Raw genomic sequence first — 25,156 nt, 5'->3', positions numbered from 1 at the left:
GAGGGTTCCCGAAGGGTTCTCATGCAGTTCGATCCCAGGTTCCCCCAGAGTAAAGGTCTTTGCACACTGCTGCGTTTTTCGTTGAGAAATGCGTTTTTCAGGGCAAGGAGAGAGAGAGAGATAGAGAGAACAAGGGACTGAGTGGTGCACGAAACGGGCGGCAGTGTGCAAACGTGACTGACATAACGTGAGGTTGATTTTTTATTTGCGCGCTCCGAAATTCCCTCCGATATTCGGCCCGAAAAACGCAGCAGTGTGCAACCAGCTTTAGTGTGGAAGAGTCCTTGAGCAAGACTCTGAACCCATAGTTGCTCCTGATGAGCAGGTTGGTGCCTTGCATGGTTTCCTCTGCCATCGGTGTATGAATGTGTGTGTGAATAGGTGAATGTAATGCACAATCTCTGTAAAGCGCCTTTGATAAAAAAAAATATATATAAATATATAAATGCACCATTTATCTCGAGACTCCGTTGACTGAGCTGGGATTCTGTCTAGTGTTGTCGTGATGTTGACCTCTCTCTCTCCCTCTCTCTCTCCCCACAGGCACATAATGTCCTCCATCTCAAGAGAGGCCTGATCCTGATTGGCTGAGAGTGAGTTCGGAAACCGCGCCTCCTTCCCCCCGGCCCCGCCCTGCCACGCCCCCTCACCTCCTGGTCTAAACCATGGCGTCGCCCCATCGTGGCTCCTCCTCCTCCTCCTCCTCCTCCTGGCTTCCTGTCCTGTCCCTCTGCTGCTTCCTGTCCGGCCTGGCGCCGCTTCCTCCCGCCGGCGCCCAGACGGTGGTGCGCGGCGACGCCCCTCCCCAGGCCGCCGCCCAGTCACAGGTAGGGATGGCGCTCGAAAAACAAGGGCCCGCTACAAACGCGATAACGTGATGTATTGAGTACCTAGTATCAATAAGCTTTGGCCTTATCAAGCTTGTTATCGAGCATAGCGGCCCATGATGTCATGATTAAACAATCAGGACAAGAGGCGATCAAGAAATGATTACAGTACAATTATTAAAGGTGATACACCATGACATTTCACTTTTCCTATTTTAAAACCTTTTTTTTGGGGTCCCACTAGCACCTTCTATCCTCACAAAGTCCCATTTCTGACCGTTGTGTCTTTCTCTGGTTTTGGGAAGGCGGAGGTTAAAAGCATCCCACGGGTTCTCATAACAGGCTGTCCAGATTTGCTGCCGTCGCTGACGTCATTGACGGACGTTTTTGAAGAGGGTGGCACAGTTCAGGCCAAAGGTGGTACTGCAGCTGAAAATGCTCAGAGCCATTCAAAAATGAGAGAGGCTCTCTATTCAGGAGTGGTAATTTAGCCTCAAACCTTTTGAAAAACGTTTTTGGGACATAAACAATATGACATAAATACTTTTTAAATGCATGGTGTATCACCTTTAATATAAAGTCATAATCCGCAATCGAATATTTCCGCCCGCAGGCCCCGCATATTTTGCATCTTTTCGCATTGTTCGTGTATTTCACAACTTTTCGCATATTTCCCAACTTTTGCATATTTTGCATGTCACATATTTTGCAACTTTTCGCATATTCCGCAACTTTCTGCAATTTCACCAAATAAAATCAGGAAAAAATGCATATTTCCTCGCAAAATCCCTGCATAATCAACGATTTTGGAATTTTCGCCTGCGTTTTTCTGGAGGGTCTAATTTTTTCCATATCAACCCCCACCTCCCCCCCAGGTGATCACGGCGTCCCTGCAGGAGCAGGAGTACGCGGCGTTCCGCGCCGAGGACCCCCAGTGGACGTTCAACCACCTGGCGGTGGACTACCGCAACGGCAACGTGTACCTGGGCGCCGTCAACCGCATCTACAAGCTGTCGCCCTCGCTGGAGGTGCAGGTCAGCCACCAGACGGGGCCCGACGAGGACAACCGCAAGTGCTACCCGCCGCGCATCGTGCAGCCGTGCGCCGAGCCGCTCTCCCTCACCAACAACGTGAACAAGATGCTGCTCATGGACTACCGGGAGAACCGGCTGCTGGCCTGCGGCAGCCTCTACCAGGTAGGGATGCGTTTTGGAAACCGAAATCCTCAAAAACACTATTTTTTATTTTATTTGTATTTTTTTCAGGCCAAGGAGAGAGAGCGGAGAGAGAGAGCAAGGGACCCAGTGGCGACAGTTGCGAAAATCTGAAAAAATCTACCTAAAATAAATATGAAACGGGCAGCAGTGTGCAAACATGATTTACATAATGTGAGGTTGATTTTTTTTTATTTACGCGCTTCAAAATTCGCTCCTATATTCGTCCGAAAAAAACAACAACCTTAAATGTGCAACAACCTTAAATCGTATTTTTTTTTTGTCTAGTGAAAGTTACAGGTATGGTGTGCGTAATATCAAATGTGATCTTGACACAATCACAGTAGTCTTCAATCATATTCCATCATATACAAGAGCTTTTAGAGAGAAGACTCTAATTGAGCTCCGCAAAGGGGAGGTGTGTGTGTCTCTGTCCAGCTGAAGCTCGTTGACACTCGTTAATGTTATACACATCAAGGCCATTAAAAAAATATTTATGGGGTGCTCTGAGACAAAAATGTTTGGGAACCCCTGCTCTAAACTAAGGGGTCCTTGGTCTGAAAACGTTGAAGACCACTGAATGAATGCATTAATCGATCATTTACATGCCTATCCTCTCCCCCAGGGCATCTGCAAGCTGCTGCGTCTGGACGACCTCTTCAAGCTGGGCGAGCCCTTCCACAAGAAGGAGCACTACCTGTCGGGCGTCAACGAGTCGGGCTCCGTGTTCGGCGTCATCGTGTCGTACGGCAACGCCTCGCCCGACATGCTGTTCGTGGCCACGGCCGTGGACGGCAAGCCCGAGTACTTCCCCACCATATCCTCGCGCAAGCTGGCGCGCAACTCTGAGGAGGACGGCATGTTCGCCTACGTCTTCCACGACGAGTTCGTGGCGTCCATGATCAAGATCCCCTCGGACACCTTCACCGTCATCCCCGACTTCGACATCTACTACATCTACGGCTTCGCCTCGGGCAACTTCGTCTACTTCCTGACGCTGCAGCCCGAGATGGGCAACGGGCCGGGGTCGTCGGGGTCGTCGGCGGCGGGCCGCGAACAGGTGTGGTAGAAATGTTTGTTTCCAACAACACACACAACAACACAAGCGACAATACTCAATACTACCAACACAGAGTAGTGCAGAGCCAAATAATAAGTGTCTATTGGTCAGTTCCAAAAAACAAACAAGAAAGGGGGACACAGCAACAAGCCACATGCAGCCCTCCCTGGAAAAGTCATTATAGGTCAGAGTCAGTACAACTATTGTTCCAGTAAGTTAGGTTGTGTGCATGTCACAATAATCGTGATATTTCCCTACCCTGAGATCTTCGGTTACTGAAGTAAGAGAGGAAATAACCGATTCATCTACCTAGGACGGAGATGCGAAACACTAGGAAAGTTCTTTGTTGCTGCTTTTTGACTAGCATTGACTGTTTGAACGCAACTTTCTGCATATTTTGCATGTCAAATATTTCGCAACTTTTTGCATATTCCGCAACTTATCGCGATGTCACCGCATAAAATCACATAAAACCCTGCATATTTCATTGGAAAATCAAGGATTTTTGCCTGCATAATCAATGGTTTTAGTCCGCATAATCAAGGACTTTTGCCTGCGTTTTTCTGGAGGGTCTAACAAAAGGTCTAACAAAATCTATCTATCTATCTATCTATCTATCTATCTATCTATCTATCTATCTATCTATCCATCTATCTATCCAGGTCTACACCTCCAAGATCGTGCGGCTGTGCAAGGCCGACACGGCGTTCAACTCCTACGTGGAGGTGCCGGTGGGCTGCGTCTCGGGCAACGTGGAGTACCGCCTCCTCCAGGCCGCCTACCTGGCCAAGGCGGGCGCCATCCTGGCGCGCTCGCTGGACGTCCAGCCCGACGACGACGTGCTCTTCGCCGTCTTCTCCAAGGGCCAGAAGCGGCGGCCGGCGCGCGGCCAGGCCTCGCAGGACTCGGCGCTCTGCGTGTTCTCGCTGCGCAAGATCAACGAGAAGATCAAGGACCGCCTGCAGTCCTGCTACAAGGGCGAGGGCACGCTGGACCTGGCCTGGCTCAAGGTCAAGGACATCCCCTGCAGCAGCGCCGTGAGTACCACCCGACGCACCAGAAGCACACACATTCAACATCTTGTGTTCTTGAACGCAAACAACAGTTTAGTCAGGCACGCTCAAGTCAAAGTAGATTGAACCATTCATTGCAACAAATGGAATACAGTTAAACTTGGCATTAAAAGGCTCCGTGTTCGGAGCCTTTTAACACAATTCAGCGGCCGATGTCTTATCAGCTGTCTGCTTGTTGGGCATTCCTGCAATCTGCAGGGCTCTCACAACTGATTGATGGACATTAACTGAGGCTTTCAGATATTAACACAATCAGTTTGCAATTTGTATGTGAGCTTCCAGGGTCCCGGACCCCCTGTTGAAGAGCCCTCTCATGGTTTAAGTGGTGAAAGTAAATAATTGATCAGAAAACCAGTAGTAACAGGACTACAAGGCAACAAGGCTTTGAGGGACTTAACACCGCCCTGATAAAATATGTATTTGGGACAGACACAGATTCTCCCCGGGACGTCGCAGTCGGGACAGAGAGGATTTATTTCCTACTGTTCTGTTCCGTTCCACTTTTCAATGTCAACTTGACTGTCTGTCACCAGCGCTGGAAATTTAAGTAACTGGAACCACTTTAAACATTCATTTAGGCTTTAACTATTAAAACAAATATCAGATATACAAGCTCACAGCGCTGCACCGAGTGCCACACCGTGAGCTTGTAGATCTGCTATTTTTTGCAAATCTTGACATTTTTTGCAAACCTTTGAATTTTTTCAAAGCGAACATTTGTAACTCAAATTATGCTTTGAGTGGTCCCTTGAACAATATATTTTGAGATGGCGGTCTGCGGCCAAATACATGTCATTTTGGGGGTCCTTGACATGAAAATGTTTGAGAACCACTGATTTAGAAGAAGGATTTAGAAGACCTTCATAGAATCGGGTCAACATATTCAAAGACTTGCAAAAACCCTATACATTTCGGGCATTTAAAATAGACGATCTACAAGCTCACAATGCATTGTGATGTGACGCATTGTGAGCTTTTAGATCTGCTATTTTTTCTACCGTACATTTGAAAACTTGAAATGGGACATTCTGCATAACAAGTTCTTCCCTTTTTTAGAAATGTAAGTACATTTTGTATTCCGGAATTTTACTTGTAACAGAGTATCAGTGCGACGTGTTTTTAACTTGTAGATCGGCTATTTTTGCTACTTTTGTGCAACATAGGGTGACGAAGCAGGGCATTAATTTACGAAATAAGTTAAGATACCGATCTACGTCATCTGCAAGTACGTTTGTGTTTGCCAGGAATGATTAAGATTGGCCTTTTAGTGACTTTTGATATTAAAAAAATACACTCTAAAAGTGTGAAAAACATGTTTTCCATTTCACCACGTCTTTAAATAGCCACTGAGCTTTAATAACAAGGAACATTACTCATTACCGAGCTGCGACATGGAACGAAGAACGGAATACATTTGAAGACAGAGAACAGTGCAGGTCAGTACATTTGAATAGTGATGTAATTAGTCTGCTCGCACTGAGCAGGAGGTGTTCACAAAACAACCCCGAAAAAAAAAAAAACCTCCTCCGTTCAAATTAACATGAGATCTTTAACGGGCGACTTGACTACGCCACCCACAATGCCTTTCTTCTCTTCTGGATCAGTTGAGACACACCAACCACCAACATTACCATAATTCTATTCTCGTCCTTAACGGATCCATTAGACATTCAGTGATCCAACGTTCATTTAAGTAATTTTTTCTCTCCCCCCACATCGTAGCGCTGCGTTAAAGCAAATGAGGTTAAAACGGCATGTCAGGTGCGCTTGGTTGAACGAGCGAGCGACCATCGCCTCAATTACGCTTTTAAGGTCTTGTTTGGTTCTCTTTTTTCTCCTGCTATTTAGACCTTTTGATGAAAAAGAAGGAAAAAACGCCGGCGGTCTGAAGGAAAAACAAGAAAATTGCCGGTGATCTAAGAGCCTATTTGTTAGGGTAATCATTTCACCCTACTCTAACTGGCAGCCACCGCACAAAATGACTCACGCCATGTGCGTGTGTGTGTCTCTCTCTCTCTCTCTCTCTCTCTCTCTCTCTCTCTCTCTCTCTCTCTCTCCCTCTCTCCCCCCTCTCTCTCTCTCAGCATATAGAGGGTATGTGCGTGACATCACTGATGCTGGAAGTTATGTGGGAACACGCCTACTGAGTGGCAAAAAACAAATTTCTGCCATTGACAGCCCATACATCCAAACAGAAAGGTCCTATCTGATTGTATTAAACAAAGTTAACTCACTAACATTGCGGCTGTACTGAAAGCTTGAATTATCCTCTTTCTAGCAGCAACGTTTTTTGTTTCATAAAAATCCACCAAAGGCATGTTATGAGCTACTTTCTGTCAAGACATTCTGTGCAGGTTTTTATTTTTCCAAGTGTCAGAGTTTGGAAGCACTCGTTTTCAACAACACAACATCCTGCTGCCTCCTGCATTATGTGTAAATTAGAAACAGGTGGTATGCAGGGCCGTTGAGTGATTTGCAACTAGCACTTCCAAACTCCAGTGCTCCATGCTGCTCAATGTTTTGCCACTCAGTCTAGATTAGGGGGGCGGGTTCCAGTGGACGTGCACTGCATACCCTCTATTTTAACTCATTGACTGCGTATGACGAGTTATATAAGTCTGTCCGTTATGCTAATGACGAGTATGATGAGTTGTCAGTAGTAGTAGTTGTTAGTAGTGGTGGTTATCAGGCCTTATGCGCACGGTACTCTCTCTATTCCAGGTGTTTCGCCTTGATCCCCTCCCCTCTAAACGCTAACATTTTTTATTTTTTTGATTGATTCATTAACCCATTTAGGCCTAGAATTATTGACTGCTTTAACCAGTGAAAAATAGCAGATATACAAGCTCACAGCGCGGCACCGAGTGCCGCGCTGCGAGCTTGTAGATCTGCTATTTTTTTTTTTTTAAGTCGTGAAAATGTGTGAAAATCTTTGAATATATGTATTTTCAAAGCGAACGTTTGTAACTCAAATTTTGCTTCTGGGTGGTCCCTGGAACTAAATATTTTGAGATGCGGGTCCGTGGCCAAATAAATATCATTTTGGGGGTCCTTCACACGAAAAGGTTTGAGAACCTCTGACATAGTAGTCTCTCAAGAACAGACCAACTGAGCTCCAGTTAAGTGAAAAGGACCTTTTCTTTGACGTTGGCTGGCCAGATTGCTGACATAGAAACATAGTTTTTTTCCAAAAATTTTAGAAGGATTCAAAAGACACTTATAGAATCGGGTCAAAATTCTAATATCACGATTTTTACGAAAATAGCAGATCTACAAGCTCGCAGCGCGGCACTCGGTGCCGCGCTGTGAGCTTGTATATCTGCTATTTTTTTATATTTAAAGCATAAAATATTGCGTCATAATGTGTTCAGGCCTAAATGGCTTTTACGGCTTTGTTTACGCTGGAAGTCCTTGGCATTCGATTCATCGCAAATAGTAACAAGACCAATATTTTATGCAATTATAAAATATCATTATATGTACATAGTAAAGAACTACATTCAGTGCAATTATAAAATATGAATAAAATAACTTTAAAATGTAACTTCACTTACTATGCTTAACCCTAACCCTAGCCCCTCACAAACACTATGCCGAAACCCTAAAATAATTCTCAAACTCTCAGAGTCTCAGATTAATTGCAGGACACAAATTGCAAGATGACCTGTAAGAATTATTTAGCAAGCCAGGACTTTCCGGTAAAAAGGATGGCGAATACAAGATTATTTGTATAGTGCTTCCACAGGGAAGACACAAAGTTCCTCTGTGAGACAATGTGAACTAAACTCAAAAAACCCTAAACCAACTTAAAACATAACTACAGATTTTTCTTTAAAAACAAGATGGCGAAAGCACACATTCCCTATATTTTTGCTATGCTATGCTTTTTTTAACCGCTTGAATTCTAACGTTGTTCTTCTGTGGTGTATATAGCCAGTGACTGCGAGTTCACCGTGCAATGCATTTTGAACTTTCGCTATTTTTTGCTACTTTAGCTTGACAGTGTCATACATCCAAGTAGCCTATATAGGGCATTAAGTTATGAAGCAGATATAGGACAGATATACTGTATAACATAGATAGGAGTTTTGTGCCTGGCAGTGTGGATATGATATGATGGCTTCTGTCCTTGTCCTGTTTTAGAAACGCAACCTCTGTAGCCCCCTGTCCCAGGCTCACTTTAACCTATTAGGACCTGGTGTCGCGTTAGACTTGAACATGCTTTAGCTATTGAAAAATAACAGATATACAAGCTCGCAGCGCGACATTTGAATATTTTTGACCCGATTCTATTAAGCGACGCGATTCTAAAAATGTCTTCCAAATCCTTCTTCTAAATCAGTGCCTCTCAAACTATTTCATGTCAAGGACCCCCAAAATTACATGTATTTGGCCGCAGAACTCCATCTCAAAATATGTTGTTCCAGGGACCCCCACCAGAAGCAGAGTTTTGAGTTAAACATGTTTGCTTTAAAAGAACATAATGGCCAAAACGCAAAACCTCCTATCTGCAAATGTCATGATTTTTGGATTTTACTTGAAATGAGGACAACAGGCTATGTTGCACATGGTCAGTCTGTCTGCAAGATCCTTCTGCCCCTCATTTTGCCAAAAAATGTCATGTGACTAGAAATAGTAGATAGTTTTTAATGTTGAACACACATTTTCTTTTTCATTTTCCCAACAAAGTGAATTTTTCAGATAGGAGGTTTTGCGTTTTGGCCATCGATATTTGCCCAAATCTACAAGCACGCAGCGCTGCACTCAGTGACGCGCTGTGAGTGTGAGCTTGTATATCTGCTATTTTTCAATAGCCAGTAAGTATAAAAAAAAAAGATGGTTAAACTAAAGTGATTTCGGGACACACCGATGCGTTCCCGCTCTCGATGGCTTAAATGTTATCTCAGTGAATGGATGGTCCAGAAAGCCCACTTCTGTGTTGTGCTGCGGACGATATCACGGTGTCTCATCTACGTATCTCTCTGTGCCTCTGTGCACGTGGCCACGTGCGCGCCCGCCTCTCCGCAGCCCGCGGGTTGAGGGTCTGATAAATCATGTCGGGGGACTGCGGGGGTGTCAGACGAGGGGGTGGGGGGAGGAGGGGGGAGGAGGGGGGAGAGGGTAGTAACGCTATAAGGGATGATGCCATTTCAAAACATTGGCGCACTCTCACCGCATAAATTACATCCCTCGGAACTCTATACCAATGAGATGGATGGCTACACACACACACGCATGCACGGATGTGCGTGCATGCACACACGCACGCATGCATGCACAGACACCTGCAAAAGAAAGCTGTAACCATAGTTACCGCAGGCGGATTGATTACGCATTATAACACGATGGATGTCAGAGCTTTCCATAAATAATGGCGATTAACTGCCAATATTAAAGCCCATGTAAAGCCCAAAAATAGCCGATCTACAAGCTCACAACGCCTCGCAGCGTGAGCTTGTAGATCTGATTTTTGGCAAAGAGGTTTGGTGTAGAGGGGGAAAAGAGCAGACTAAGTACAGAGTGAAAGGTCAGGTTTATTATGTAGTGACAAGTGGTTAAATATCTGAAAACACAAATTGACATGATTCCAAAATACACTGATGATTGTGCTGTCAAACAATGAAACTATATGGAATCTATGAACAGGTTGTGGTGGTCCCTGCTTCATCTCTATCTCAACTAAGGGGTCCTTGGCCTATAAATAGAAGGGTACATCCATCCACAATATTCATGGTAGTTAGGTCGCAGTGTTACTCTGTACAAAGACTTGCTACAGTATCTGTGCAGACTAGTGCTTGCTCTGCCATCATATAGTTAATATTACTGTATCGTGATTTTTGCATATTAATCAGGAACAATCTAACAACAAATAGTTAATATGATGGTGGAGAAAGCACTGCACAGATAGCAAGTGTTTGTACACAGCATGGGTGCAACCCAACTTACCTTGAATATCGTTACCATGGATGTAATCAATCTACTGTAGCCCTTCTATTTAATCCTTTTGGGATGTTGATGTTGTCATCTGCCCATTTGTCAATTTGGTCAACAGAAATTGGTTGAATAGAACTCATATTTTGGGACCATCGCTCCATTCTCCTTTTGTACAAAGTGGTACAATGCAAGATAGAGTGCGCCAGATCCCATTGATTCTAGTTGTTTTCTCCATTAGATTAAAGTGTTTTCTTTTCACCTTTTTCAACTTTTATTACTTGTCAAAATACATTTTATTTGTCTGCCTCATCTTTTTACCATCCCAAGTAATAAAAGTTGTAAGAAGTGAAAAGAATTCTAATGGAGAAAACAACTAGAATCAATGCTCTGTGGATGAACAGGAAGTAGTGGTAGGGTGTGACTCAAAGGGATCTGGCGCCCTCTATATTGCATTGCACTACTTTGTGCAAAAGGAGAATTGTTCACAATGGTTTGTAATGCAGGCTGCTATCCCAGGAATTCATGTGATCCAAGATGGCCGTGGTGTGAATAAGGTCTATTGCAAGATTTGTTGGTTGATTGTTGGTTGGTTGTTTGTTTGGTTTATTGTTTGCCAAGGGAGACCAGACCAAAACGACCAGGCAATTGGGTGAAAACTGACTCTGGCCTTTTTTATATCACTGAAGCAAAGCTGTATAGACAGAATAATGATCCATTAGTTGTGTTTTTATCACTGACCATCTGCCTTATACTGGAGCTGCTGCTAACATGATAGAGAGACTATCTACAGTATGGCTCTCTCTCTCTCTCTCTCTCTCTCCCCAACTCAGTTCGCCCTTCAAGTTCTTCTGTCGTATTTTAAACGTGATTTCTTTTTTTCCCTCGTCCAATTAGAGTGGAGGATGAACAGCCCCCCCACTCCCCCCCCCCCCCCCACCCCAGCCTCATTAGGGCCAGGCTGTGCAGAGCTCACACTCATCTGCATGTGCACGCACACACACACACACACACACGCACGCACGCACGCACGCACGCACGCACGCACGCACACACACACGAGCGTGCAGAATCTTCCACATGTGAGCTTTGATGGTCCTGTGACCACATGTTGCTCATTAAGCATATTGTACACCCTGGCATGACTTCACAGCCAACAGCAGTAATATAATATCATATATTATTATATGCTGCTGTACTCTCGTATCATCACCTGTACATATTCCAACACCGCACTCTTTATAGTGTTTACGTCAGTGTAGATTCTGCTACTTTCTAGCCTTATTGCGACCGTCAGGTCCGCAGTTACTATCAAAAACTCCACCGGCTGTCTGTCTGTCTGTCTGTCTGTCTGTCTGTCTGTCTCATACTCTGTCCTCATTTCTCACATGACCCTCTTCTAGTGCCACCATAAGGCCGATTCTTGACACATTTTTGGACACTGCTCCTACAGAATGTGCCTTAAAATCACGCAAAGCGGTACACAGTATCTCTACAGTCATGTCATCGACATGGATCTGTCCCATTTCCCACATTCCCTCCTGATTGGCTACCATTGCCTTCCAAAGTCTGTGTATGCGACCTGGCGGTCGCTTATCTCCCGATTTAGGGAATCTTACTGATTTCTTAACAACTTGGGGGCCAAACTCGTTCAGTAACGAGATACGGCCACTGGAGGTCGCTGTGCCAAAACAAAGTTGTCTCGTCCCTCAACGAGACAAAGGGTTAACTTGGTTACGTGCAGCTGCATCCGTCCTGTGTACCCTGTGAAAGACCCTGGTCCATACGTCATACCGTGGCTCGCAGAGAAACAAAATGGAGGATCTAGGCTGCATACACTTCCATTCTAGGCTGAAACATAAAAACAGCTTTATCTATGAATAAGGTGCAAAGAACGCCAGGGAAGCAGAGATCTGATTGTTTTCACGGCGACACTTTACCGCGATGGTCGGCCCCGGTTTGGATTTTAGTTTCGCGAGCGTTTGTAAACAAATGGATCTTCTTCCTCAATCGTCAGCGGACACTCACGTGCACACGCACAAAGCTTCCGAGGCTCTTCTAAATAAAGCGTAAGTGAGCGGCGGCACCAGCAACAGCTAGAAATGTTAGAAACCTTGGCTTCCCATGTGTTAAAAGAGTCTTCTTATTTCCAGAGTCAAACCAATGTCTATGAGAATGCTCTCGTCTTTATCATCTCTCTCACATCAGCCTAGCCTCTAGCTTTTCACCAAACATTTTTAGCAGACTGGGCTGCGGCGCCCGGGCAATTGACAAGTCAATTTCACAAGATGTTTCATGTTCCAAACTCTTTCGCAAGAACTCACGTTCAGCAGCCTCTTGCAGTAAAAGATCCACATTCACTTCAGATGCTCCTGGAATGTAAGACACTCTCTGTCTGGCTCCCGCCCAGTTCCCCTGCTCTAACGCTGAACTGGGAGTCGAAGGAGTGGAGGCAGGCGCGTCACACCAAATTCCGTGCCCTGGGTACGAGGATTCACTGCGGGCCCCCCATGAAGAATGTTAGCTATTGAAAAATTGTGAAAATGTGCGCAAGAAACCTCTGTTTCCATGACAGTGGTGCTCAAACCTTTTCACGTGAATATGTATTTGGCTAGGACCCCCATCTCAAAATATTTAGTTCCAGGGACCCCCCCCCCCCCTAGTAACTCAGTCCCACTTCCCCCTAGCCTCGCAACAGCCAGACTCTCCCAGGGGAGAGTCTGGGAGTCCTCCGTAGACAATGCATTACGCAATGACGTAGTTACTATACTTTGACTGACAGGTCTAGTCAGGAGTCATCAGGAGAACATCAAATACGTCTTTTCCAGACAGAAATTCCAAAGGTGCAAACTGTTGTTCGTTTTTAAGTTATGAGATGCCGTAGATTTCAGATAAAACTTCGCTTAATGCAGCTTTTATTTGCAATTTGTGAACTCGCATCGGACATGGGGTCCGCCATGTTTGTTGTCAAAATGCGAGAGCTGTAGCAGCCGCTCGACCAATCAGGAGCGGTGTGAGGCGGGTTTGCTCGAAATGCAGCCTTTTGATTGGAAATTGAGAACCTATTTCTCATAAAGAGACTCGATGGGAGGAGTACCAGACCGAGAAAGGAAGCACATTGGTGATGACGTAACTCGGAATGGCTTGCGAGGCTAACTCCCCCCCCTTGTGACGCCCCTGAGTGGAGGTATAAATTACTCCCGCAGGGGTTGGGCTGCGTTGGCAGCCACACAGCCCACAGCGCTTATTTTAGAACCGCTGGAGATGTGGAATCATTCAAAGACCCCTGCTGAGACCCCTGGTGAGAGGTGAGAAACTATTGGATGATCCCTACTTCTCTCCCATGTAATTGGTTCTGGGAGTAAAGCTGTTCTTTGACAGGGAAACTGGCAAAGAAACCATCTATGAATGAAATGTTTTTTTCGTAACTCACTGGTTCTTATTATTACTAGTAAGACGCCTCAGGGCGTCATATGGGCCATCTTGGCCAGGGATGTATATCGGACCACTTACCCTTATATGGAGATCCATGTACTGTACATCCCTCTTATGCACACACATGGAGATCCCTGTCTGAACCAGCCACACAGATATGGGCCGTCTTCCTCCAAATATGGGCATTCCCATATGAAGTCCTGTTAGATATGGGCTTAATATTAATATTGATGACGTCAGGGATCTCCTATATGGGCATAAAAGGGATTCTGTTAGAGTGGTTCCAATGACATCACAACATACACTATATGTTATGCCCATACAGGGAGATCCCTATCTGAACCAGCCACACAGATAAGGGCCATGTCTTGGCCATCTGGCCAGTGATATATATCGATGACATCAGGGATCTTCATATATGGGCATAAAGGGATTCTGGGGAATACAATACCCATATTGGACTTGATGTCACAGTGATGTGTCAAGGGAACCAACCCATAGACTGTAAAAATGTGTACACTACACACACAGCTTCACTTTCACACACGGACAATCTGTGACATTTCTCATGGTAACTGCGACCTTAACTGCGACCTTCTGTCGCAATTATTGTAGGGGGTCCCCAGATGATTAGCTTAATGTGCAACATTGTTTTCTCACTGACTCAACAGTAAACAAACCTATATATTGAGACATTTAAACCTATATATTGAGACATTTAGATGGTGTCACCCATAGACACCCATCTGACACGAATTCTGACCCGATGGTCAAGGTCCAATGTATCCCCTAAGCAAGCAAGCTGGCTCTATTAGCTCAATGGTAAAAAAAAAAACATAAATCAAAATAAGCTCTTGAGTAGGAAACCGGTTTCAAATCCAGGATAGAAGAGGAATGTTACACAGTGCAGCTGTAACGGTTGCATCACCACATTGTGAAGAAGGATTTCCTCACACATTTTGTTATGATTGTGCAAATATTTACCAAGTCAATTCAATCAGTAAGTCACTGAATGGACACTTGAATGAACACTGAAATCAGGTCAGCTGACCTTGCTTTGTTTAGCCTTTAGTTTTCCTTCACAGAGAGAGAGAGAGAGAGAGAGAGAGAGAGAGAGAGAAGAAAGAAAGAATGGGTTTTATTTTTAGAGAGAGAGAAAAAGTCAGATTGACAGACAGAGATTGAGAGAGCGAGAGAGACAGACAGACCTACAGACAGACAGACAGACAGACAGACAGACAGACAGACAGACAGACAGACAGACAGACAGACAATGCCCTCTTTCCATGCCATACCTGAAGGCAGCGTTCAACTGCCTTTCCAAACTCTCCTGAACTTGAATGCAGCATCTTATGTTGAAAGAATTGCCCTCTCTGTGTAGAAATCCATGCCGTTACGCCACATCTCCAGTATTGACTTGATCATGCTTAGTTCAGTGTGGTATCTAGCACCGAAAATAGCTGCGCTGCGACGCGTTGTGAGCTTGGAGGTTAGCTATTTTCGGTCTGCTGTTTTCGATATTTCCACCAAAAGGCCCTTTTTAGAAATGTCAGCCCCTGCCTCTCTAACATTCTCTGCACATCCCTGTTCTGTCATAATTGTTCTTGTTCTTCTTACAACAAAGCTTTCGCCACGCGCACACACACACACACACACACACACACACACACACACACACACACACGCACACACGCACACACGCGCACACACACACAGAGCGTGGTATATTTTCGTCGTGTCTTTCATCGTGCGGCGCAGAGAGAGCGTGGCGGGAGAGGAATTACGAGGTGGCGTGGCACTCGCACATCCACGCTGTCCTCTCCTCTCTAATGATCATTAATTACATGTCATTAGCTAACATGCTACGGGCTATTCTTCCACATTTGTCATCCGCAGCCGACTTTCCCCCCGTTCGGAATTAATTCCATTTAATTAGATTACTCTTCTGCTGTTTCTCAAGAGTGCCCTCTCTTCTCTCCCTCTCTCTCTCTCTCTCTCTCTCTCTCACTCTCTCTCTCCACCTCTCCTCCAATCTTGAAAAAAAAGTCGCCATCCCCACTTTTTATTTTTCAATTTTTTTTAATAATTTTTATCCCACGATTTTGTAACCCATTTTCACCCAGTGCCAATTGCCTATGTAATCCTGGGCTCTGCTCTCCCTCTGCCGCGCCTGGGGTGACAACGGACTGACCTCATGCTTCCTTCTGTGCATGATTAGTACAAGTTGCTTCTTTTCACCTGACAGTGGGGATTTCCCCGGGATGGACGTAGCGCGTGGAAGGAACACGTTATTCCAGCCAGTTCCTTTCCCCTCCATCAGGCGCCCCGGCTGGCCAGGGGGAGGCAGTATAGAGACCAGGATCACTGCATGTTTTTGTGAGGGTATCTACCGTAGCAGACATGGGGAGAATATGCAAACTCCACACAGAAAGGCCATCCCCAGCTTTTGAGTTCTTCTCAGTTGTCGGACATCTTCTGCTTCGTTTTTGTTTTGCTTTTTACATGTTTTTTTTTTTCATTCTCCCCTATTTACTCATTATGCTGATTAATTCCCCCCCACACACATTTCTGTGTGTTGTCACTGCCGTTGTATCCTACTGAAGTACAATTTTTTTTATAGAAATAGCCGATCTACAAGCTCACAACGCGCCATGCTGCGAAGCGTTGTGTGCTCGTAGATCGGCTACTTTCAGAGCGCAACCAAACATGAACTAAAATGTCTTTTAGTTCTACTGGATCTCTTCTCCACTAGTCCCTCACCATTACATTCATAGTCTATAGTTTTTGAGCGGTGGTCACAACGCTCCTATACGTGGCCGTGTGTGTGGGTCTGTCTGTCTGTCTGTCTGTCTGTCTGTCTGTCTGTATGCGTGTCTGTCTGTATGCTGTATGTAGCCTGTATGTAGTACCTTTTGTGACCACACATGTTAAGGGAGGGGCGCTGTTGTTCAGGCCAGGCCAGACACCCACCCACCCACACACACACACACACACACACACACACACACACGCACACACACACAATATATATATATTTGTTTTGCTGTTGCGCAGCCTCCACGACCACCGCTCAGTTCACACGGGTGTGATTTTTATTTGTTGATGAAATTGTCAATATGTTTAGTCATCGTTTTAGGACATCATAGCTTAGTTTTTATTTTGTTTCTATTTAGTTTTCGTCATCAGAAAAAAGGTAGTCGACCAACATTTTTCGTCATAGTTTTAGACCAGTGGTTCTCAAACCTTTTTGGCAGCAGTACTCCCGTATACTGATTTCTGAAGCCAAGTACCTTCCCCTGACTACAGCATTTTTCTAATCAAAAGCTCCTCAAAAGTCCAGATCCAATGACAATATGTCAAAAATAAAACAGCATAATGGCAAATAAACATTGCTTTCCAGGCAATAACAGTTGTACTAGTCAAGTTATTGATGTAATTGGTTTCACAATTTACAGATTAGCAGGTTCACACAAAGACTGTGGGTCTTCCAAGACCAAGGGTCTTCAACAGGGGGTCCGGGACCCCTAGGGGGTCCTCAGAGTTACTACAGGGGGTCCGCCAAATCATTGTGTGATAGGATCGTTCTTATAAAATTAACAACTTGAACCCTCTCGTCCCAATTCTGAGGAGAACTTTAGCCAAAAATAGCAGATCTACAAGCTCTCAACGCCTTGCGTTGCGAGGCGTTGAGAGCTTGTAGATCGTCTATTTTCGGCAAATAGATTCAGTTTAGAGGTAAAAAAGTACAAAGTGAAAGGTCATGTTTAGTAAGTAACAATGATTTAAGTGGTCAAAAGTCTGAAAAAAAAAAACACATTAACACAAATCTAACCGACTGAATCTATCTATGAAATCAATGAAAATCTGTATCACACATTTAGACGATATGTATTGTAGAGGGGGTCCCTGCTTCATGTCTCTCACAGCTAAGGGGCCCTTGGCCTGAAAACGTTGAAGACCCCTGTTTTAGACGACAAAATCGACGCTGCCACAAAAGCCGTTGAGTTCATCTCAGGTGTCTTGATGTCCATCTTGATCCTTTATCTCCCCGATGGCGATGCTCCCGACGGTGGGATGATGACTGTGATTCTGTCTCGGTCACATCCTGGGGAAGGGAGAAAGGCTAGTGGGCTCATTAGCAATCTGCAGACCACACACACACACACGCACACACACACACACACACACACACACACACACACACACACACACACACACACACACACACTCCCAGACATCCGCTAACCCCGCTATAGCTGGCTCGCTAATTAAGCCATTCAGGCCTAGAATTATTGACTGCTTTAACCAGTGAAAAATAGCAGATATACAAGCCCACAGCGCGGCACCGAGTGCCGCGCTGCGAACTTGTAGATCTGCTATTTTTGAAAAAGTTGTGAAAATGTGTGCAAATCTTTTGAATATATGTATTTTTAAAGCGAACGTTTGTAACTAAATTTTGCTTCTGGGGGGTCCCTGGAACTAGATATTTTGAAATGGGGGTCCGTGGCCAAATACATATCATTTTTCCTTCACATGAAAACGTTTGAGAACTACTGACATAGTAGTCTCTCAAGAACAGACTGAGCTTCAGTTGAAGTGAAAAGGACCTTTTCTTTGTCGATGGCTGGCCAGATTGCTGACATAGAAACATAGGGTTTTTCCAAAAATCTTAGAAGGATTCAAAAGACACTTATAGAATCGGGTGAAAATTCTAATTTTCACGATTTTTCAAAAATAGCAGATCTACAAGCTCGCAGCGCGGCACTCGGTGCCGCGCTGTGAGCTTGTATATCTGCTGTTTTTCAATCGTTAAAGCATAAAATAATGACACACACAATGTGTACCCGTTCTGAATGGGTTAAATCTCCATCCGCGATGCCACTTGCTAAAGGTCAGATCGGATGCGTCACAATACCATTATTCTGTGATTAAACACGTGTCCGCTCCCCTTCCACCGCACTGGACTGAGAATGTGGTCGTTTTTTTTAAATGCTTTTATTCGCTTTTATTTCTGTTTTTCAGCTGCACAAATTACAATTCTGCCATTTAGCCCTTCTGCAGTTATTATTACAAAACATACATTAACTATGCATTTCGGTCATTAGAAAATAGCCGATCTTATCAACAGCGCCCATTGACAATAATTGAATCATCAGAGAACAGTTTTTTTGATTGATTGATTGATTGATTGATTGATTGATTGATTGATTGATTGAAGAATGTATTAGCAGTTTGCAATAGGAAAAAAAGTACAGTTTCATGACAGCACAAATCACTGGTACAAGGTCAACTAAAAGGATATCCTAGAAATCCGTACGGCTTATTTACACAGGAACCACTTTATGTATCTCATATAACATTGAAATACAGACCATAGTACTTTATCTAGGATAACATCAATTTCAAAAGCTGAAAGAGCGTAACATATTTTACAAAATCAGAAAAGAGGGGGGTGGGGAGCATGGGGGGTTAGTCTATTTACAAGTCACGAGTAGCAGCCGCCTGAAGGTGACTTTTCAGACCAATTTTGAAAGAGGTTAGGGATTTGCTCTCCTTTAAGGCTTGCGGAGGGCGTTCCACTTGTTGATGGTATAGCAGGAGAACGAATTAGAGCCTTTTCAACCTTGAGGAGATATATATGGCAGACAATGAAGATAGTGCATTAATACTTAGTATTGATACAAATGATTATTTGCATTGCAAGGCGATTCAATACAATTATTTGCATTGCCAGACAATGCAATACAATTATTTGCATTGCAAAAGGATTCAATACGATACAAAGTCAGACGATACTTTGTTTGCGTAACAATAGATACTTTGTTTGCGTAACAATACAACGCCTCGCAATGCGAGGCGTTGTGTGCTTGTAGATCGGCTGTTTTCACTAGTTTAGTACATTTTATAGATGATAAATACAAAACGAACGTTTCCACCCGACAATGGCGATATGCTATAAATATAAGGTGCTGGGAGTGAAAATTATAATGTAGGGGTGCCTCGGATTAAAAGATATATCTATGGGGTGCCGTGAGACAAAAAAGTTTGGGAACCCCTGGCATAGATCGAGTCAAACTAAATGTAATGCCAACTCCAAGTCCAATTCCAAGTGCTCGCCAGGGTGGGGGGTCCCCAGTTCAAATATGATTATTTTTTGGGGACACGGCCTGAAAAGGTTGAGAACCACTGCACTAGTAACAGTGAACCCAGTAGGATGGAGGAGGTCCTATACTCAACAACACGCTCTTCCTCACACGTTTGACTTTTATGGCGGCGAGGATTTACGCTTCGTTTTAGTGACATCATGCACTTAGCAGCGTGCGCTGTGATTGGTCCACTTCTGAGAGGATAGTACACATACGCACGCACACGCACGCACGCATAGACACACATACACACACACGCGCGCGCGCAGACATACGAGCTGTGCTCTAGACGGCTCTGCCCTGCGGTCACACTATAAAATAATAAATATTTACCGGCAGATGACGGTCATACATAATTCAGACGCATGAACCCCTGTAGCGCTCCCTATTCTGGGCATGTGGTAATAACAGGACAACATATCCGAGCAAGAAATCCGGAAAATACTGGGGGCACAGCAGCGCAGTCGGTAGCGTGTCGGCTCACAGCTAGAAGGTCCTGGGTTCGATTCCCGCCAGGGACGCTGTGGGCGCTGGGGCTGTGTTCTCCCATACCCAAGGTGGTGTTGGCGAAACGGCCTTTCTGTGAGGAGTTTGCATGTTCTCGCCGTGTCCCCTACGGTAGGTACCCTCACAAAAAACACGCATTAACCCTGGTCTCTAAAACCAGAAAAAATAGACTAAAATGTCAGGGAGCGACTAGTGGAGAAGACGGTGACGATATGAGTCGTGATCTCTTTCTTTCTTTTCTGCCATAATTCTTCTTTCTCCAACTCCAATAACAACACAATGTTGAGGGGATGAGAAAAGAGTGAGATGCAGCTTTTTGGGGCGTTAATCATCTGGAACATGATGATGACAGATTGTTTCAGGACGGCTGTGAAACTCCTCTCTCCCTCCAGTAGAAACATTGCGGTCTTTATTGATTTTTACTGACTGCAGGGTTCTGGTCGTTTATTTATGTCTCCACTTTATTTACTATTTATTCATTTTCCAACTTCACTCTCACATCTCGTATATGGCAGGTAAGGGATTCCCAAACTTTTCAGCCCACGACCCCCCCAAAAGAATTCATTTGAACTGGGGACCCCCTTTGAACTGGGGACCCACCAAAATAATCATTCTACCTGGGGACCCCTCAAAATAATCATATTTGAACTGACATGCACTTGGAATTGTAGGAGTTAAGGCATTAGTTTGACTCACAGATACATATTTTGAAAAAGCTATACAAGCTGACAACGCCTCGCAATGTTTGCGTGTGTCTTATGTAATATTAAACGATTTGGCCAATCTGGTATTAAAAAGGTCTTAAAAGTCCTTAAATTGTCACTTTAGAAATGTGCAGATAACCTGTATACACTTATACAGTTTGTTTACTGCTGAGTGAGAAAACAATGTTGCACATTAAGCTCATTGTCTAGGGACCCCCTAAGTCATTGGGGGTCCCCCCCCCCCCCCCCCCCCCCAGGGGTCCAGACCCCCAGTTTAGGAACCTATGGTCATAAACTTTAAAACAATGTTAAATTGTATGAATACCAGTTTGAAATCAACCTAAACGTTATTCATAGAAAGTAACACTTTCATCCACCGAGGAGGCGTTGCAATGATTTTAATAATACAGCCAAGACGTTATCAATCTTGTAAATGGCTATTAACTGCTTGGAAATTACCGTTTTATAATGAATTATTTACATAAAACCGCCAAAGCACCGTTTTTCCAACGGCATGCCATTACTTTAATGTCATAATGATCAACTCTTTTAGCGCCTCCTTAATTAATCACCTTTAAAAGCTCCCTGCTTCTTTAGAGACACCGTTGTGATCGTGTTAGCATACCTGAAAACCCCCAGTGTATTTATATATGTATCTCTCTCTCTCTCTTTCTCTCTCTCTCTCTCTCTCTCTCTCTCTCTCTCTCTCTCTCTCTCTCTCTCTCTCTCTCAGACACTCATCTGAGAAAACTCATTTCGGTCACTTACACCCACAACCTTATTCTTTGGTCATGACACCCACACTTCATGACCATACAGGCCATTTCAAAACTTCACACCTCCTGCCTGGCAAGGCAGTAGATTCTCAGGGGATTTGCAGAACGTTGAGCTTGTAGATCAGCTATTTTGTCAGAGTTCCCTATGCCTGAGCAACTTCCTCCACTCCCTCAGGGAGTATACCGAGGCGTTCCCAGGCCCGTGTGGAGATATAATCCTTCCATCTGGTCTTTGGTCTGCCACGGGGTCTCCTCCCAGTGGGACATGCATCGAGGACTTTCCTAGGAAGGCGCTCGTGGGGCATCCATACTAGATGCCCCAACCACCTAAGCTGACTCCTTTCCAAGTGTAGGAGCAGCAGTTCTACTCCAAGTCTCTCTCGGGTGACAGAACTTCTCACCCTATCTCTAAGGGAGATACCAGCCACCCGTCTGAGGAAACCCATTTCAGCCGCTTGCACCCGCGACCTTATACTTTCGGTCATGACCCACACTTCATGACCATAGGTGAGAGTAGGAACGAAGATTGCTCGGTAGACAGAGAGCTTTGCCTTCCGGCTCAAGTCTTTTTTGGAGCGGTGAAAGCGCTCCCAATGAACAGGTATATCCGTGGGTATGTGGCTGGCTGGCTGGCTGGCTGGCTGGCCCTGTCCGTAGCCTGGGCAATACCTTGAGTGGCCACACACAACACACTAGTTAAAGGAGGGGCGCTGTTTTGTGCAGGCCAGGCACACTCACCACTCACTCACAGGCACAGTTTACACTCACTCACTCACTCGGGTACAGCTGCTCAAATTCACCGCTCCACTTCGAACCGAGGTTTGATTTTTTCTTCCATAAACACAAAAAGTTAAACTATGGAGATAAGAGGTTTCTGTCGCGACGGAGACAGACGATATTCGAACGAAGGAACGCTGTGACAACATGCTGTATGATGTCCTCCGTTCCGCCTCCTCCTATCAACGACATCGATCCGCCGGGATTGACGATCATGCTGCGACTTCGCTTGGCGCGCGCACTCACACACACACACACACACACACACACACACACACACACGCGTACGTGCGCTCCCTGTGTACTGTACTTCTTCAACGCTGTAATCTTTGTGACAGTTTTTTGGAAAGAGTCCCCAGGGCCCTCCATACAGAGGGACTTAAATCTGGGGAGCGGTGACAGCTCTCTCTATAGCACACTCTTTCTCCCGCATGGGTTTGGAGCACTATTATTCAATCAGAGAAGCTCTCTCTCTCTCTCTCTCTCTCTCTCTCTCTCTCTCCCTCTCTCTCTCTCTCTCAGGGATGTGCAGAGAATGTTAGAGAGGCAGGGGCGGAAATTTCTAAAAGGGCCTTTTGGTGAAAATATAAAAAATAGCAGACCTCGAGCAGACCTCTCACATCACGACGTGTCGCAGCACGACATGTAGTGAGCTTGGATGTCGGCTATTTTCGGTGCTTGATACCACACTGAACTAAGCGTAATCAAGTGAATAGTGCTGCATTCAAGTTCAGGAGAGTTTGGACAAGGCAATTCTCTTGAACGCTGCCTTCAGGTATGAAATGGAAAGAGGACATTTGCATTTCTTTCATCATAGTGAAAACTGCATTCTGCGGGGGCTCAAGCCCCCTTTGATGTCTATGCGTGCACCTGTCTGCTCTTTCTCTCTCTCGTTGTAATGCCCTCCAGATGCATAGCGTTGAAGCTCGATCCAGCAATATGTAGCGTGCACTGCTTTCTCTCTCTCTCTCTCTCTCTCTCTCTCTCTCTCTCTCTCTCTCTCTCTCTCTCTCTCTCTCTCAGCCAAGGCAATGAAATACTCATTTAAAACACCTGAATTCAACTACTTGACTTTATGTGTAAACAAAATACAAAAATCCCCAGAGGGATTGCAGTAGAGAGTGTGTGTGTGTGTGTGTGTGTGTGTGTGTGTGTGTGTGTGTGTGTGTGTGTGTGTGTGTGTGTGTGTGTGTGTGTGTGTGAGCATGTGCATATGTGTGTTCTTTGGTGTATGTTAGCTGATTTAGAAGTATATTTAGAACAAAGCGTTGCAGCGAGCTGTTCCCCTTTAGGATATCTGTATGAAGAGGTTTTGATTCAAGACTAAACCTACAGTTCAACACGTGTTGCAAACGACCTTCCGACTGCGGCCTGACTGTACGCGTAGAGCTTGTCTGGCTGTACTTGATATTGTAATTACCATATTAGGGACATCAACATGCATGGCATCCATTGATTGGCCAGCCCAACCCATCAGCTTTTGTGGATTGGTCCAACTTCCTGTGACGTGTGTGCCACTGAACCAATATAAGTGGTAGGGCACACAATTGGACTCCATTCTCTTGTATAACAACACGTAAATCATCAGATTTGAACCTCGTAGGAGATCTTGCGTTGAGAAATGATCTTATGGATGCCGCATCTGAACGGAGGACCTTGTGGACGTGGTCAAGCCGCTTTTGCCGTGAGAGACAAAGTCTACTTATTTGGAGGGATCGCAAGAAACAACAAGAAACAGATTGATGTTCATGTCTTAAACACAGTGTCTTTACGCTGGAGGAAGTTGACAACTGGAAGAGCAGAATGTCACCTTGAAGTTCCACCCGAACTCATCGGCCACACAGCTGTGTTGATAGAATATATCATCTACATCTGGGGAGGTAATAATTATGACAACTATGAGTATTGCAATGAGCTTTATGCGTTTGATATCGACGCCCACAGATGGCTCAAGCCCAACGTTTCTGGAACGGTTCCAGAGGCGAGGGCTGGCCACTCATCTTCTGTCTTGGAGAAGGTCATGTATGTTCATGGAGGATACCACGATGTGACTGGATACGTGTACAAGTTGGACACCAGCACAATGCTCTGGTCTTTAATTATCACCAGAGGTTCTCCACCTCCTGCTACATCATGTCACTCTGCCACCATGATGGGGACAAAGATGTTTGTGTTTGGGGGCGCAGCTCCTTCCAACAACAACATCATGAGAGTGTTTGACACTGAGACCAACTGCTGGCAGAGAACACCTTCTGCACAGCTTCTTCCAGAACAACGTCACAGTCATGCAGCCTTTGTCAACAATGGAGAGCTCTACGTATTTGGTGGCTACAATAAGTATGCCTTAAATGATTTGTGGAAATTCAACCCAGAGACCCTCTCCTGGAAGAAGGCTGAGCCCAAAGGAAATGGCCCCGCTGGGATGTATAGGATGTGCTGTTGCATGGTGGGAGATTGTGTCATCCTATTTGGAGGACACAGTGGTCTTCGCACACCCAATGCTCACCTGTACATCTTAGACTTAAGTCCTAGTCTGAAGACGTTATGCAAGCTATCTGTTATTCAGTACAGACTGGAGCAGTCACAACTCCCACACGACATCCGGTGGGAACTGGCAGCCACGACTAACACCAGTAACTCAAACTAGGAAGGTGCAATTCTGGGAAATTGCAAGTGTGGTTCTCACACGCGCTCAGGAAGAAAGTC

At 45.0% G+C, this 25,156-nt stretch overlaps 1 protein-coding gene across 1 annotated transcript in view; it reads left to right on the top strand.

Moving 5' to 3' along the window:
• Positions 1-665: 665 nt before the first annotated feature.
• plxna4 (plexin A4) overlaps positions 666-25,156 on the top strand; it is a gene marked incomplete at both ends in the record, with an annotated part of 474,146 nt that continues 449,655 nt past the window's right edge. The window contains 4 exons of the mRNA XM_080753923.1: positions 666-827; positions 1,703-2,023; positions 2,667-3,101; positions 3,764-4,138. Of these exons, the coding sequence (XP_080610049.1) occupies positions 666-827; positions 1,703-2,023; positions 2,667-3,101; positions 3,764-4,138 (1,293 nt within the window). The remainder of the gene's footprint in view (positions 828-1,702; positions 2,024-2,666; positions 3,102-3,763; positions 4,139-25,156) is intronic.

This window comes from Nannobrachium achirus, assembly GCF_963921795.1.
Source record: "Nannobrachium achirus genome assembly, chromosome: 23".
Lineage (NCBI taxonomy): Eukaryota > Metazoa > Chordata > Actinopteri > Myctophiformes > Myctophidae > Nannobrachium > Nannobrachium achirus.
This window is presented reverse-complemented; position numbering and strand designations above follow the sequence as displayed.